At 37.2% G+C, this 15,595-nt stretch overlaps 1 protein-coding gene across 1 annotated transcript in view; it reads left to right on the forward strand.

The window, feature by feature from the left end:
* Positions 1 to 2,386: 2,386 nt before the first annotated feature.
* LOC102810357 (mesenchyme-specific cell surface glycoprotein-like) overlaps positions 2,387 to 15,595 on the forward strand; it is a 44,220-nt gene continuing 31,011 nt past the window's right edge. Inside the window, exons 1-11 of the mRNA XM_085508379.1 lie at positions 2,387 to 2,670; positions 5,758 to 5,976; positions 7,032 to 7,236; positions 8,476 to 8,623; positions 8,990 to 9,101; positions 9,836 to 10,009; positions 10,099 to 10,164; positions 10,363 to 10,613; positions 10,726 to 10,949; positions 11,177 to 11,274; positions 13,554 to 13,637. Coding sequence (XP_085364505.1) covers positions 2,397 to 2,670; positions 5,758 to 5,976; positions 7,032 to 7,236; positions 8,476 to 8,623; positions 8,990 to 9,101; positions 9,836 to 10,009; positions 10,099 to 10,164; positions 10,363 to 10,613; positions 10,726 to 10,949; positions 11,177 to 11,274; positions 13,554 to 13,637 — 1,855 coding nt within the window. The 5' untranslated portion in view covers positions 2,387 to 2,396. The remainder of the gene's footprint in view (positions 2,671 to 5,757; positions 5,977 to 7,031; positions 7,237 to 8,475; positions 8,624 to 8,989; positions 9,102 to 9,835; positions 10,010 to 10,098; positions 10,165 to 10,362; positions 10,614 to 10,725; positions 10,950 to 11,176; positions 11,275 to 13,553; positions 13,638 to 15,595) is intronic.

The following is a 15,595-nucleotide window of genomic DNA, read 5'->3' on the forward strand; positions in this document are numbered from 1 at the left end:
TACACTTGTCACGAGTTCTGATCAGAGAGTAGAAGAAACAGGTGGAGTTGCTTAGGGGTCTCCTGCTGAAAAAAACAACAGTGCGGCTCGTTCAGATGCTGCAACAACACCCACCAACAATAAGACACTCATAAAGCTCCAAGTTGACGAGAAACTTACTTCAATGTTTGAATTAGCGAAAGGTTGAAGATGAGGTTTCATACCACATTGTCGACAACACATTTTCTTATACAATAGAGATTTCAAAGGATGCAACAAGATCTAAGATATAGTGTTGGATTCTGCAATTTAGGAATTGACATGATTCTATTGGATGATGGCATGAGGTTGTTGGATATACGCGCCCTGAGTATCCGATGAGTAATGAAGAATCTAACCTACAGACTTTTATTCATGTTTTAGAGAAAGCAGTAAAGATGTTGATTAGTCAGATTCAGGTAACTGAACATGTGGGTATATTCACCCTTTGTAATTATTGACATTGTAATTATTGTTTGGGGTGTTTAATGGAGGTTATTACATGAACTGTGTCACAAGTGGTATCAATAAAAAGGGTACAAGTAACTTACATTGCGAAACTTACTATTTTTTATAGTCCTATGTAAATGCTGAGTGCTTATTATGTATTTAGGCATTTTGCACTCATTTATCTACAAGATCGCCATAGCGGGCGACTGATATTGGGGAAAACAACTTTTTATTTGGCTTGTGTCTAGTTTATTCTTCATTCACTGAACTTAACTTTTTCATTGCAATGTCCTACTTTATCAGATGTGTATGATCATATTTATGGTATTCTTGGAATAAAAAGAACTTTGACAGACTTCTACATCTTAGTCTATATTTGACCTGTTATATTAGCCTTCTTGTAATCAATCATTTTCGATTGGGGTTTCTGTGTCACATGACATTTTTGTCCGAATACGTCATAATTGCCTACAATTTTGTAGTCATTCAAATGAACCTACAGCATTACAAATAACAAAATTTCCTGTTTTTGGAAATCCCGAAATAGATGTGATATTTGCGAATCTAGTGATGACAATTTTTGGCTCTTGTGTGCGAAGCACAAAATGGAGACATTGCAGTTAGTGCATCTGTATGTGTATGGGTGTGGATGTGTCCGTCTGTTCCACTGATATCTCAATAATCATATGTTTCTTTTTGATGATACTTGATGCATAGATGCTCTGGGCTAATGCGCAGATTTGATTAGATTTTGATTAAAGTCCATGCATATTAATTACCTATTTGCATGATAATTAGCTAATTTTTAGCTGTTCAATGACTATTCCACTGACATCTAAAGAACCAATCATTGAATTTTGATGAAACTTGGTACATTACATGCCCTGACTAAACACAGATTTGATTAGTTTCGGGTAAAAACATGCATATTAATTACCTAATTTGCATAATGATCATTCAATTTCCGGCTTTTTCTCTGATATCTAGTACTGATAAATACTATCATATTTCAATGAAACTTAGTACAGGATTGCTCTAGGACTTAGCACAGACATGATTAGTTTTGGTTTAAAATCTGTGCATTTTAATTACCAAATTTGCATAATTATCCAATTTGTGGCTTTTACATCAATATCTCAAGTACTAATTTTCCCATTTCAATGTAACTTGGTACATAGATTCTCTACAATTCAAATACCTAATAGGTTTTAAGTCAATATCCGTGCATATTAATTATCTAATTTGCTTTTTTGCTGATATTCCAAGTACAAATCATTACATCTCAATGAAACTTGGTACATAGTTGTTCTAGGACTAAGCATCGGCATGATTAGTTTGGGTTTAAAATATGTTAATATTAATTACCAAATTTGCATAATTAGCCAATTTGTGACATTTACATCAATATCTCAAGTACTAATTATCCCAGTTCAATGAAACTTGTTACATATATTCTCTACTATAATGCACAGACCTGACTAGTTTTGGGTTAAAATCAGTGCATATTATAAAATATATAAATGTTTCTGTGTCAGAAAGGGTGTAAACAAACATCAAGAACATTTAGCATTGTACTTCAAGTGGCATGCTTTATTGTTAATTGAAGATTGCAAATATCTTACCCAAAAAAGTGTTTATATTCTTTGTCCATTTTAAACACCACTAGCAGTATCAACATCACAATGTGCTGCAACCAGTTCACTTCCTGTGATTGACATCTTCCCAGATTATAAGAAAATAAAGATATTTCCGTAACTGTTTCATATAGAACTGCCACTAATTTCGAAATCTATGAAAATAGTATTCTCGTCACCTGGTTTCAATTGCATGAAAAAAAAACAAGTACTAGTAATAAAATTAATCAAGTGGGGGCAAAGTTCACCAAAGTGCATTGACGTCAGGTAACCATGGGAAATAGTACAAAGAATATGAAGGGTGGCTTGGTCTACTTGCAAAAGATTTCAACGAGGCAAGCTGCATATTATCTCTGTCTGCCACTGAGCAAAACTATGTGTGTTACTAAACTTTGTATTGTTGTATACCTGTCAATTGCCCTGACAGAGTGTGTAGTGGTGTTGAAACCTATATCAACTCTATACCTACCCTATGTATATGTCGATGACCAACCATTGTATGCACCTGGGAATGATGTAGCCGAGCAGCTTGCACATGATCCAAAGGACCATCTAGTCTATGTTGTAGGTAGGTACTTTCTATAATTCTTTTACTTTTAATAATTTTATTTTAATAATATTTCAAATATGTCAAATTTTGTGTTCTACTTCCCTTTCACCAGTGACCTAAGATTCCAGCAGCAGGAATGGGGTACACACCACCTGAATCAATGTCTATACCTTCAGACAGACCCCTGAGCCCCTCCTAAATTAATGTCTAGACGTGCAAACAATGTCTAGTGGCTATTCACACTGTACACTGAATAGAAGAGATTGTAATGGTTGAATGCAAACTGAGGTAAAAATATGTGTGTCACTGAACTGGCAGGGGATTTCACAATTTTTCCGTGAAGCATGCCCCCGGAACCCCCTAGTCAGGTCGCGCCTTCGGCACGCCTCTGTGTGTCATTCTGTGTGGAGCGTGTTTAATCAAGTGTTGTAGTAGGCCCCAAACACGTTAGATTTTCATGTCTCTCATCAGACTATAGATCCAATACTCGCCAAGATTGTATTACTCAGACCAAAACTCAGCTGGTGGAAAGAACCCAACAAATTTTACAAATTTAAAACTTGATTTAAATTCTGAAACCAAACAGGCCTTTATGCTGTTGCAACAACTTTTGGTTGAATGTTTGATTAAGGTTAAATGTCTGTGAAATGCTGTAGCACATTAGGCAGGTAGCTGGCTACAAAGATGAAACAATTATTGCCACTGCAGACCAAACCTGTGTTCAATACTATAAACTATAAACATCGCACGAACGCTACCCACTTCAAGAACTAAACTTGGAATTGCAGGGGAGATAATTTGCAGAAAAAATTCACAATTCTTTGAGGTTCACCTTGATAAAAAAAGGAGCACGAGGCTGAAAAATTGCATGTGGATCTGTAGTCGGCTTACTGGCACTTTGGATGTTTTTTTAGCCAGACGCCCTGTCGAGACAAAGCTAGGAACAAGCCTCCAACAGTGAGAACTGAGTTTTCAACAAACCAGACTGCAGCTTCAAGAGACAATAGAGCCAATGATCTATGGTAGAGCTGCAGCTACCTTGCCAGCTAGCTTGGCCAGGACGTGACCGAGACTGTGTATGTATATGCCCTCCTTTGTCTGACGGAGATGGCGTTGTTGATGCTGGAGTCCCTCCCCTGCCTGTCAGAAACAACAACATCAACCTGGTTTTTGACATGGTTACCCAGGAAGTCTGGCCCATAATATATGCAACCAGTATGATATCCACCTTCCAATTGTATGACTGCATCCTGGGCCACCGCAAGATAGAGACAATAGTGACACATTGCCAGGAAATCCAAGGCATTCTGAAACCCAGACATCTAGATAATTGAAGTTATGAGTGAGGATTTTCATACTCAGTTCTTCAGCCAAAGAAAGCGTGCTTACCAGTGATGAGTTAAAGAAGTTTTTTGCAGCTTCACCTTGAAGTGGCAATGATCGCAATGCAGCTGGCAGACGAGTCCTTAGCAAGTATGCACTGTGGCTCGACCCCAGAACCACTGATGATGACCGGCGTCATGGCTGTGTGAGGCATCTAGAAAATGACGTGGGGATGTAACGATCCGGATGACATAAAAACAGCATTGGGACTGGCAGATTCATCAGATAAGAATCTGTTGTTTCTTAAGAAAAGAGAAAAAACAAATGTTTCTTTTCTTATGGGGAAAAACAATGTTTCATACCCAAAGAACCTTCACTCGGCTATCATCTGTGGGCAGACTGACTGTGGAAAACAGTTTTCATCCTTGATCTGCTAGAGGGCCTCTACCTCAGCGTCTTTCAACACATTGTGTTTCTTTGCCTCATAGTGCATTACAATCAACATTGCCCCTTAGTTGATGGGGGAAAGTATATCTCAGAGTCCACCCGAAAAGCATTATTCGGATGAAAACTGGATGCAAGGCAGAAAGACTAGCTACACTACTTCCAGGTATAGGTAAACCATTTCTACCACCAGTTGGCCCGGCTCAATGGTGGGACAAGAACGAGTACTAACACAAGAACTTGCTGCATACAATTCCATGCCAGAATACTGTAGCCAACAGATGGCTGTGCATGTGCCATGCTATGATGACCTCCAGACATGACACTGGCTGAGCTACCTGAATGGCGGAAAGGATAGCGGAAAACCATGAGAGAAATCGAGCACTTCCAGGTAAAAGACATTTTGGTCTTCACCCTGACCCATTGCCTTGCCAAAGAGATAAAAGCTTGAGGTGTCAAGTCTCAGCTTCTTCCGGCAGTGCAATTGGACCCCTGATAGGATAGGTCAGAAGTTTATTCCATAGGTTATGATCAGGGACTAGGTCTGCACCATTCCTCAGTCAACTCTGTTTTTGGACTGGCTCGATAAGTAAGGTGTGGAAGTCATCTGCCATCTACCACACAATTGGCTCCAGGAAAGGGCAGACTATTATGATGAAGTTGCGGTTGACCACGGAGCACAATACATTGTTCTGAAAACCTTGGAAAAGCGCATACATCTTATCTTGAAACACCGGGGTTAATACATCTTTCCAATATATCAGGCTCTCTAGAAACGTCATTGAATCACTTAAATAAAGGCTGTTCAAATAGTCACTATTGTTTTAATCATTCTGAAATACTTCAGAATATTAACCTTCTGTGACCACTTACTGGTGCATCTAAGCAATTTGTTTAGTAAACAAAAAGTAAATGATTCCCCCAAGTTGTTATTAAATAAAGTAAAAAAAATAGGGAAGACAAGATGCTACCATTTTGTACACCAATTTTACACCTAAACAATTTTGATATATTTCGAGTGGTATAATGAGCGAAGAACTAAAAGAAAAATATACCTAACCCAAATATTTTATAATTCATAATGTAATAAATAATGATTGACGAAGGCTTTTTCGAATATATCAAAGCGCAAAAGCGCAAGAGACTCCCATCCAATAAAAATATCTATTGAAAATTGTTTACAGTAGAGGTTGCCTATTATCCAATTTTGTTATAAGCATCTCTTTTAACAAGTGAATAGTTTACAATTATTTTTAGTAGCCTTGTGTAAATACTATCAGACCTCCTCGAGTTCACATCAATCGTTCAATGTATTTAAACTTGTTAATTATCTTGCAGGTACCCACGTGATTCATATTCTCGATGTTTCTGACGCTGACAATCCGTATATTGTCTACCACAGTAACATAACTCAAGGTGTCGCAACAGACATTGAACTTTGCGGCGACTATGTCGGTATGTCCGTCGTTGCTGTACCAAAGACATCACCGGGCACTGTGTTAATATTTGATCGGTATGACGGCACTGGTATATGGAACCCAATCCATGAAATCACTGGTTAGTTAGTTGTGTTTTGTAGTAGTTGGATATTGTGAAAATAACCACTTTGATAAATAGTTCATTATCGTGTCTTCGGAAAATGAATATAATGACGACGTTCTAGTGAGGGTCGAAGTTTGTTAAAAATACACCATGGTTGACAATATGTCATTTATACAAATCTGACCGAACACATTGTATTATGATTTGTCACGAAATAAACATGTATTTTTGCAGCTTGGCACCATTCGACGAAACATTGACAAACTCCGAAAAACATATGTGCATTGGTTGTATTCGTATGTACAATAACAATCGGCGCTTGTAGGTATTACTTTCCGTTTTCGAAACTCTTTCGCATTTGGGTAGAAAAATCCCTGAAAACAAATGATTTTGACAAGATAATTCAGAAATTTATATTAAGAATAATTCATAATGAAATGTATTCCCTATGCACCAAATAACTAATTTTCATAATTACCGATTACACAAGAATATTACAGAATATTAAAGGTTAATTTGTTATATTCTCTTTTTTCTGCTATTTTTGCCTTTTATTTGTCTTGAATTATGACTGAAGTGTGTTCAACAACTCATGTTTGTACAATCATTTTATGATTTTAATAAATATGACTTTACTTGGTAAAAATACCGTATTTTTTCAGTGATGGCGGCACGGGAGGGGGCAGAAGGGGCGCCGCCCACCCGAAAAAATGTTGGGGGCGTCGCCCCACAAAAGCAAGCTGAAACCCGTTGTGTCAGCAAAATGTTGTCCTCAAAATGCAGGAAATATCGTTTCAGAGGGTCTAGATTTCAGATCTTGCCCCTCATGCAACATTTCGTGCCGCCGCCGCCGCCTCTGTTTTCTGTATAAAAACGAAAGAATTTCACAATGTCGAAAACAGTGCTTAGTGTTTTTTTATTTTTCATCAAACGAATATTTTCAGTTTTCAGTTCATAATAAGTCATTACTCAATGTGAAGTATTGCGCGAGATTGTCAACAAATAAACCTCTTCATCTACATTCGATCTTTACATTATGTTGTTGACTTCAGTTTTCGCTTTCTTCTCAGTTGGTGCTCTGCCAGACATGCTTCACTTCACCAAAGATTGTACGACTATTGTCGTTGCGAACGAGGGCGAACCTGGTGAATCGGAATTGGAGGAAGGTACATATGTGGACCCCGAGGGATCGGTCACGATAATAACGTTTCCATCTAAAGACTTATCGCAGACCCCTCAGATTACAACCGCCGACTTTACTACATTCAATGACAGGTACGTCAATGTCTTCAATGTAATACTTTTAAGCGATAATCAACATTGCTTTATTTTACATCCGGAAGATTAAAACTCTCCGATGTAGCAAAAACTAGGTGTTTGATTGACACCTGAACCACAGTATGACGCGGTTCAATAAGAACATTATGTCGGATATCACATGCTATGAAATAATGACAAATGATTTTTTAAAGAAATACTAAAGTGTGGTAGGACTTATCATTATCGTATGACTCCGGGCCACAGACTTGCCTCCATGTTTTATAACATCACTCTATGGTAACTGTCCATGTAGCCATGGAGTTCCAATACGTCATTACACTCGTACGTTAACTATCAGTAAATCCATACATGTTTGTATGCAAATTAGTAAACCGCAATGTATGTATTGTGCTTATAGATTCCACGCCTATATTCATATTAATTGTAGTTCTCACAGTTTATTAAAGTAGATTGTAAATTAAACTAACCGACATTGCAGTGGTTCCTCGCCAACCATTAGAAAAGTGGTCAATGCAGAGTTTTATTAGCAAGTCTATTTTACTGATTTGGTTGGGAAAGTAGTGCAAATTTCGATGCCTAGGATTATATTTTGTCGGAATATCTTCTTCAAAACGTTGTTGTGATTGGGTAACAGAACAATTCGCTTCTCTCATGCCGCTGCCATATGCTGACTAATTTGCTTTCCAACCCTTGTTTCAGGCTCACTACAACGATGTAATACCTATGATTCGTCGCCGCGCAACGCTGGGAATGCAAATAGTTATCAATGTGAAAACGAACTGTGACCAATGCCAAATGTGTATATATTCGTGATTGGTTGAGACTTTCGTATTCAGGCCCAAACAATTAATAGGAAATTACAAAACCAGCGACATTCGATTAGTTCCGAACATCTGGCTCTTAACGTCCAGCTCTAAACTCTCTCTCTCTCTCTCTCTCTCTCTCTCTGTTGGAGCTTAACTCACTTCTCATCCCTTCTCTTACTTAAATCTAGTAGTAAATATGTTATCTAATTTTATATTTAATTGGCCATTGCATGTATTGATATCGCATTCACATTAACATTTGACCGGTAAAATAGACTACACTCTAGCTCATCAAGATCACGTTTTTCCTTCATCAAAACGAATAAGTTAATTATATGTTGTAATACATGCCTTGGATAATTTTTAAATTCACATGCTAAGTTGTACCAAGCGACATTCTGTCAGATGTCGTTTCTTGTTTACACAGAGCGGATCAATATGTGTCGAATGGCGTAAGAGCGCCAATGATGGGACAGGTTCCACAGATTTCTAGTGGTTTCTCACAAAATATGGAACCTGAATACGTAGCCTTCAATGAAGATGATTCCATTGCATATATTGCGCTGCAGGAAAGTGTTATCTTTTATTCTTGGAAGTCATATAAATAAAGGTGCATCTCATCTGTAGCAATGCCTATTGGTGCTGTCAATCATGTGTACAAATATAATCATACATATATGTGAAAAAAAACCTGTGAACCAATATTTTGTAATGAGCAATAGTACGTATTAGTATTCATTTATCAAAGAATCATCAATATACTATTCTATGTTTCAGTGGATTAAGAAACAACACGCATAGAGTACGTTATTGTATATATTTAGTTTACCACCAGATTTGCCGCAGTTTATATACTAGTAGTTTCCTACTGCCACGTTGAAGTGTGTCAACTAATTAGTGTTTGGTATTTGGTGTGTTCTATTTTTCCTATATTATAGGAGAACAATGCGATTGCAGTGGTTGACATGGCAACGGCAGCAATTACGGAAATACATCCTCTAGGGTTCAAGAATCACAGTATTCACCCTTTAGATGCAAGTGATAAAGATGGAGGTGGGTATACCAACGTATAGGCCAATGGTGCTATCTTATTCCATTGATGAATCACTCTGACAATTGACCTTAAAACGCGGTAGTCGTCGCGCTGCGCATGTGCGAGATATATGGGTCTCATATAAACAAAGATGGCGACTTTGACTGTTGCGCAGATCAACGAGTACGAACTGAGACGTTTAGGCAATTTTCATGTGATTGGAAGGTATCGAAGGAGTCACCGTCGGTAATCAGTGCAAGTCGCGCCCAGGTCAAACCTCAAACTTGTGATTTCCATTTGAAGAACGCATTGGATTGTGGGAAAATCAATGTTTATCAACACAAATGTCGCACATGCGCAGCGCGACGACTACCGCGCTTTAAGCGCAAATTGCCGGCGAGACCTTGTTGAGAGCGAGAGAGTCATGAGACTTGTGTTTGCCCCTCATACAGCGTTCCAATCTCCCCCTTCACCACATTCATGTTTCCAATTGCCATTGTTAGGGAACTAGTGGACGCGATGACCGGATAGAATCGACTACTATGTAGGGGGGGGGGAGGGGAGGGGGGGGGTAAATCAAGTCCCGTAACTGTCTCTTTCATCGTGGAATCCTAAATTCACTGCAAGAACACCTTAGGGGATGGGTAATAGATTGGTAATGTTCAAACGTGACAGTACATATATGTACGATGTTGTCATTGAATGCCGATATCGATATATCATGTACTCACGGTGGATTGTTTACTATTTTAAGGAATAAACATACAGTCTTGGCCAATATTAGGAATGTATCAACCAGATGGCCTTATATACATACATATAGACGATGCTGGGTATTTGGTCATGGCAAATGAAGGCGATAGTATGGAAATAGAATTTGAAGACGATTCATGGGACGAGTCGATCACAGGCCACGTGTTTGTGCAAGGTTGGTGTCTTCTCAGCGACGTATCAGATATATGACGTATGTGTACATAATGTGATGAATAATACTCGTGTTCTAATATGTTTCTACAGACGACCTATTGTCAACTACCGTATCAGATCGGATAGCACACGCCCTTGCCAATGATAGTATGCTAGGTAAGAGTACCAATCTTCGCTCTATCATTAAGCAACAGCGATATATTACAGAAAACAATATCACTGGCATTCAATAGCTCGACATGTGAGAGTGACCAGGGAAAGATAGCGAAACGTGCTCAACAATTAGAATACGACTTTGACGGCTGTAACTACAAAGTTGCACATAATCAAATTAAACTTTGTATTTGCAAATAGGGCGTCTCGGTTTTAGCATGGTTGATGGCAAGAGTGCATCAAATTCTACGAAGTATGACACATTTTATTCGTATGGCGGTAGAAGTTTCTCCATCATCAGAACCTCGGATATGCATAGTGTATTTGATAGCGGCAGTGAGCTGGAGTCAATTCACGCAGAGGTTTACCCATCTATTTTCAATATGAATGGAAAATTTAGTAACTTAGAGGAAACACCAGAAGACTTAATAGATTCCAGATCAGACAATAAAGTAAGAATATTTTTCTCTAATATCGTTTAGTTACAATATCTCCCAACTTTTCAAATGCGACTGTCTTCGCTGTGCGATATGAATCTACTCTTGGCGAGTTTTGATTTTGTAGGGGCCTGAACCTGAATCATTGGCATATGGCAAGGTTGGATCAAAGGACATTCTGTTTATTGGCAATGAGAGAATGAATACTATTATGTTGTACAGTGTTACTGGCGGTGGGGGAATTTTATCTGTTGCGTTTGAAAGCATCTATCGGGCTGGTGGTCTTGATGATACATTTGATAACTTATACGGTGAACGCAATTTAGGCGACTACGACCCGGAAGATATGAGGTAGGCACTGGATTACAATCTGTTTGTTTTTTCTGAAGCAGTGGCGCATTCAATTGCGATTAAACGTATCAGCTCGGCGCATGAACTATTTGACAGTACAAGCGGATGAGCGAGAAACTGTTCTTTATATTAACAACAATAACGCAATGAAATAAATACAAAGAAATATACCATACTATATCAATAAGCAGTATACATATACTTTAACCATAGTTATTTCACTGTAGATTTGTAGATGGTCCTGTTTCTCCAAATGGCAGACCAATGTTACTTGTTGCGGCGACGGTCAGTGGGACTGTCTCGCTCTATGAAGTACTTGAAGAAGGTAGAGATATAATATTTCATTTTTTATTTTCAACTTATGTATATTTCTTGTATGCATCAAAATGTAATAAATATACACTTGAAGGGACAAACATCCGATTCGCTGCTTCTTACAACAATATGCAATGTATAAATATGATGGTGGAATTATTATTTAGAACATGTGTTTGTTTCATTTATTCATAGAAGAGGATGTACACAGTAGTTCTTCACAAGTAACCTGGCGTATATTTACGATCGTATCTGTTGTATTAATGGTCTTATGGTTTGAGTGAAAAATATACAGAACAGCTGACAAATATTTATATGTTTCATATTTGTTCTCTCATATTTACACTGCCGGTGATTTAATATTCCGTTGAAACATTCCTCGTTATTATATTATTCAGCCTGAACCTGAATGTAGCGAATTATACACGTGTGTGATTACAGAACTATTCTTCTAATATGTGCTTTATTATTGTGACCGTCGAATTTTTTGATGAGGTCTATTTAGAGTTTCATACATCAATATTTGTGCTCATGATGGATTTTTACGTATTCACTATATCAATTCTCGTCGTCTAACAAAATAAACTTTGGATCTGAGGTTTGTATTGACTTAAATAAGCTTATTCTTCCTTTTTTTTATATTGTTGACAGTCAACCAGGATATGAAATTCATCCTCAACTTTATCAGTATTCCCCTTTCACAGAAACTTTCATTTGTTTTTGGTCTTGTATGTACCCTGTAGTTATCATAATATTGTGATCACTAAATCCGTGTTTGCATATATATTTTTTATAACTAGCTTTATTGCTCTGTTTTAAATGTCTTTTTTAATTTACGGTAGGTTCTTAGTTTATTATTTTTAACAGTTTTTTCAGCATTAATTAAGCTTTTCCACAATGTATATAATTTGTTTCCATTCTTTGTCTCATTTCAATAATCATCTATGATAATCATATTTTCGCCAATTATTTCTTTTATTGATTTTTCCCATTGTGATTGAATCAAAAAATTATCTCCTTGACTAGATTGTTCTCATTTTTGCTACATATTTTATACTACTATCTGACTATCATTTCGTTAATGAATCGAGATTTAATGTCTTCCTCCCCCCCTCCCCCACTAAGTTTGTTGCTGATTGGTAAACTTGTAAAAATTATTTTTTTCTGTGTAGGGTTTATCTGTATATTTCTCTGAACCCAGTATGGGTCTTATTGCATGGTATATTTCACATACTGCAATACAATGAACTTATTGAAGGAAGTATGTAAACCTTTCCGACACAAAGCATATAGCATGCTACTGGGTGATTTTAATTGAATTAGATGAATTAAAATGTAGCAACATCAATGAGGTAAAATGATCAGACTTATGATTTACATTTTGCCACATGGATTGAGGACAATCCTATGAAGATAAACTTGGCTTATTTCAATTCATCACTGGTAATCACAATAAACCGAATATCATTATATTTGTTTAATATTTCTGTTACATGCAGTGATGATATATCTCCTGGGGATCAGTATCGACAAAACAAATCGATAATAACAACGATTATGCGACAATCCATAACCACTTGTGTTGCAGAATTATTTTCCCATAAAGTCAACAAAATATAGATTTGGAACAATAAAATAGTATGTTACTCAGTTGGATACGTCTCTCATGCATACTCATTGCAGAGTCGATACACAATTAACGTGTTTAATGAACGAATACACAGGAAATAGACATCCATTGAGAAGCAAATTTACAATGTATATGACTCACAAGAGAAGGCAAGACACGTGGTACCAAACAACAATAGCCCCTGTCCTGTTGCAGTAGTCCCTTTTGACAGCGAGTCCAACACAAAACTGTAAATCAAATCATCGTGAAATTTCATGATGAAAATAACCATATTTCAAAATCTTTGACTAGCATCTGTAACATCATTGTAGAATAGTATTCTACATTTATGTACCTTTCATATTAACGTCAGTAACGACTGAGGAAAGACGTGTGTTAAGCGTCCGTAGGGGTTTTTAACGCCATAGGGGCCTACATTACAGTATATTTCGAAGTTTTCAATAGTTTTTCCTAACTATTTTGCATGTAATGAACGTATTACACAATTTTGTAGAAAATTTATACATATTCTACCAAAAGTGAGATAGTATACAATTGTTTTAATATTTTTTTTTCTCAAACAGTATTGGTGCAATTATCCATTCAATTTACGCCGAATTACGAGTTTTCAGTTACCTAGGGCGCACATACAAGGTCGCCTTTTTTTTTTATTTTCTCAGAACGCGAAACCCGCAGACCAGATTTCAGATCGGCATACGATAAAATAGGTGTACAGAGAGGTGACATAGAGCAACACAGTACAGGTGAGTTATTCATAATTAGTGGACATTCCAGCATATGAAAATCGTGGAAGTGAACCAGTCTGATTGTCTGACCGACGGATCTATTCGCTGGAACGGCAGTGTCCCGGGCGCACTGTACAGTACAGGCCAAGTGGTACGGGCTGTGTCAAGCAATATTCGAGCCCGCGAAATATTCGTGTTCATTGTATTACTTTGTAGTATGTTATTAGTTTGATTCATCTCGACCTGAACAGCGCAATGTGCTTTGATTACTGTCGACTCACTGACAGTACCCGTTTACAACTAAAAAAAATCCGTCAAGATATCGGGCAACACAACATCTTGCGCTAAACTATCCGACTGTTTGCTACCATTTTGAAACAAAACTGAGAGATCCTGGAAAACCAGTTAGAAGGGATTTGCTTTACTCTAATGTACTCTTATGGTTAACTCCTTATTCCACACATACAAAATGACCCAAAATTCATTTTTGGGCAGTTTACAATTGATTCCTTTGACACGAACATCCCATCATATCTGAAAAATATGTTCATTGACCTATGTTGAAAAAAATCATATGTAGTCTCAAGGGGGGGGGGGGCAACGTATGGTTGTCGCAAAATATGGGAAATTCTGTCGAATAGTATTGGTTATTAATGGAATAATGCTTTTTCATAGATTCCTATGGAAAATATTCAACAATTGCCCATTTTGAATTCTTTTGCATATATTTTCTTGAAAATATGACAGAAACTCAAAATTTGGTTTGGTGAACATCGTTGAAAAATCCAGGCTTGATATTAAAAATTTTACTTGGAAGCCGGTAAACTGGAAAACTGGTAGCCCATAGTAATTTTTAGTAGCCAACATTTGTGGTTCAAGTCATAAACAGATGTGACTAACTGTCAATACTCATTTCATGAATGATATCCAGTTTGTTGTTCTATACTTTGTTTTGATGATAAATTCTAGTTTTATAAATTTCTTGTAGTCCTATTGGGCTACTAATGTTCAACAATGGTGGCCCCTGGAAAAGAACTGGTAGCCTGTGTGCCTTAGACTACTGTTAATTTTTAGCCTTGAAAATTATATGTACCGGTAGTATTGGTAGTCAAGTAAAATAAATGTAGTGGCCACCTGGCTACCAAGAAAATATTTGTCGTGGCCAGTCTGAAAATGTGATTGCCACAGCTACTTAGAGGGCTGCTTTAGTGTTCTCAAATCACTAATGAACCAATCACATTCATAGTGGTCAGTTTAAATAGCAAGTATTGACCAACTATTTTTCCTGTTTTTTTTCTCAAGTAAACCTTGTTTGCAGGCATAACTGTCACAAGTTGGAACTAAAATGTCATTTTTATTTGTCTGCAGTAGTTGATCAACTGTTTTGGTGTGTAGTGATGTGTGGCTGGTTTTTAAGTGATGTTTTTTCTTGGATTTTTTTGGTGCTTATGGAGCAGGTGTTTCTCATTCAAGATTTTGTGAAATTTTGAGCTGGACAATATGTGTTTTACTCTCAAATGGTCAGTTAATCACACAGAAAGCTATAAATTTAGGCAATAATTTGTAACATTACTTGCAATTATAACATAGAAATCTCTAATCTTAACATTGTCGTCTGTGGTGAATGAATTAATAGTCTGAGACTTGCATATTGTAGACAGTGTTTTCATTTTGTAACCCACAAAATGAAAAAAAAAAATATTGTTTTTTTTTATTGCATGCCTTTTAGGGAGGGGGGTATCCTCTAAAACAATACATTTGTCAGAGAATTGGCCAGAATGTTGAGTTCAAGCATAAAATCTGTATAAATGTTAGTAATGAAACTCGGGTATTTCTCGCACCAAATCCACCGCGAGATATTTCGTTTTACGCACAATGGAGGACGTGGATAACCGGACATGAGCTCCGGTGCGAATCTCCCAATTTCATAAATCGTATTCGAATCTCAGGCTAGCTAATTTGGCGTGGTGAGAAGC

This window comes from Saccoglossus kowalevskii, chromosome 15, assembly GCF_978046115.1.
Source record: "Saccoglossus kowalevskii chromosome 15, keSacKowa6.1, whole genome shotgun sequence".
NCBI classification, from domain to species: Eukaryota; Metazoa; Hemichordata; class Enteropneusta; family Harrimaniidae; genus Saccoglossus; species Saccoglossus kowalevskii.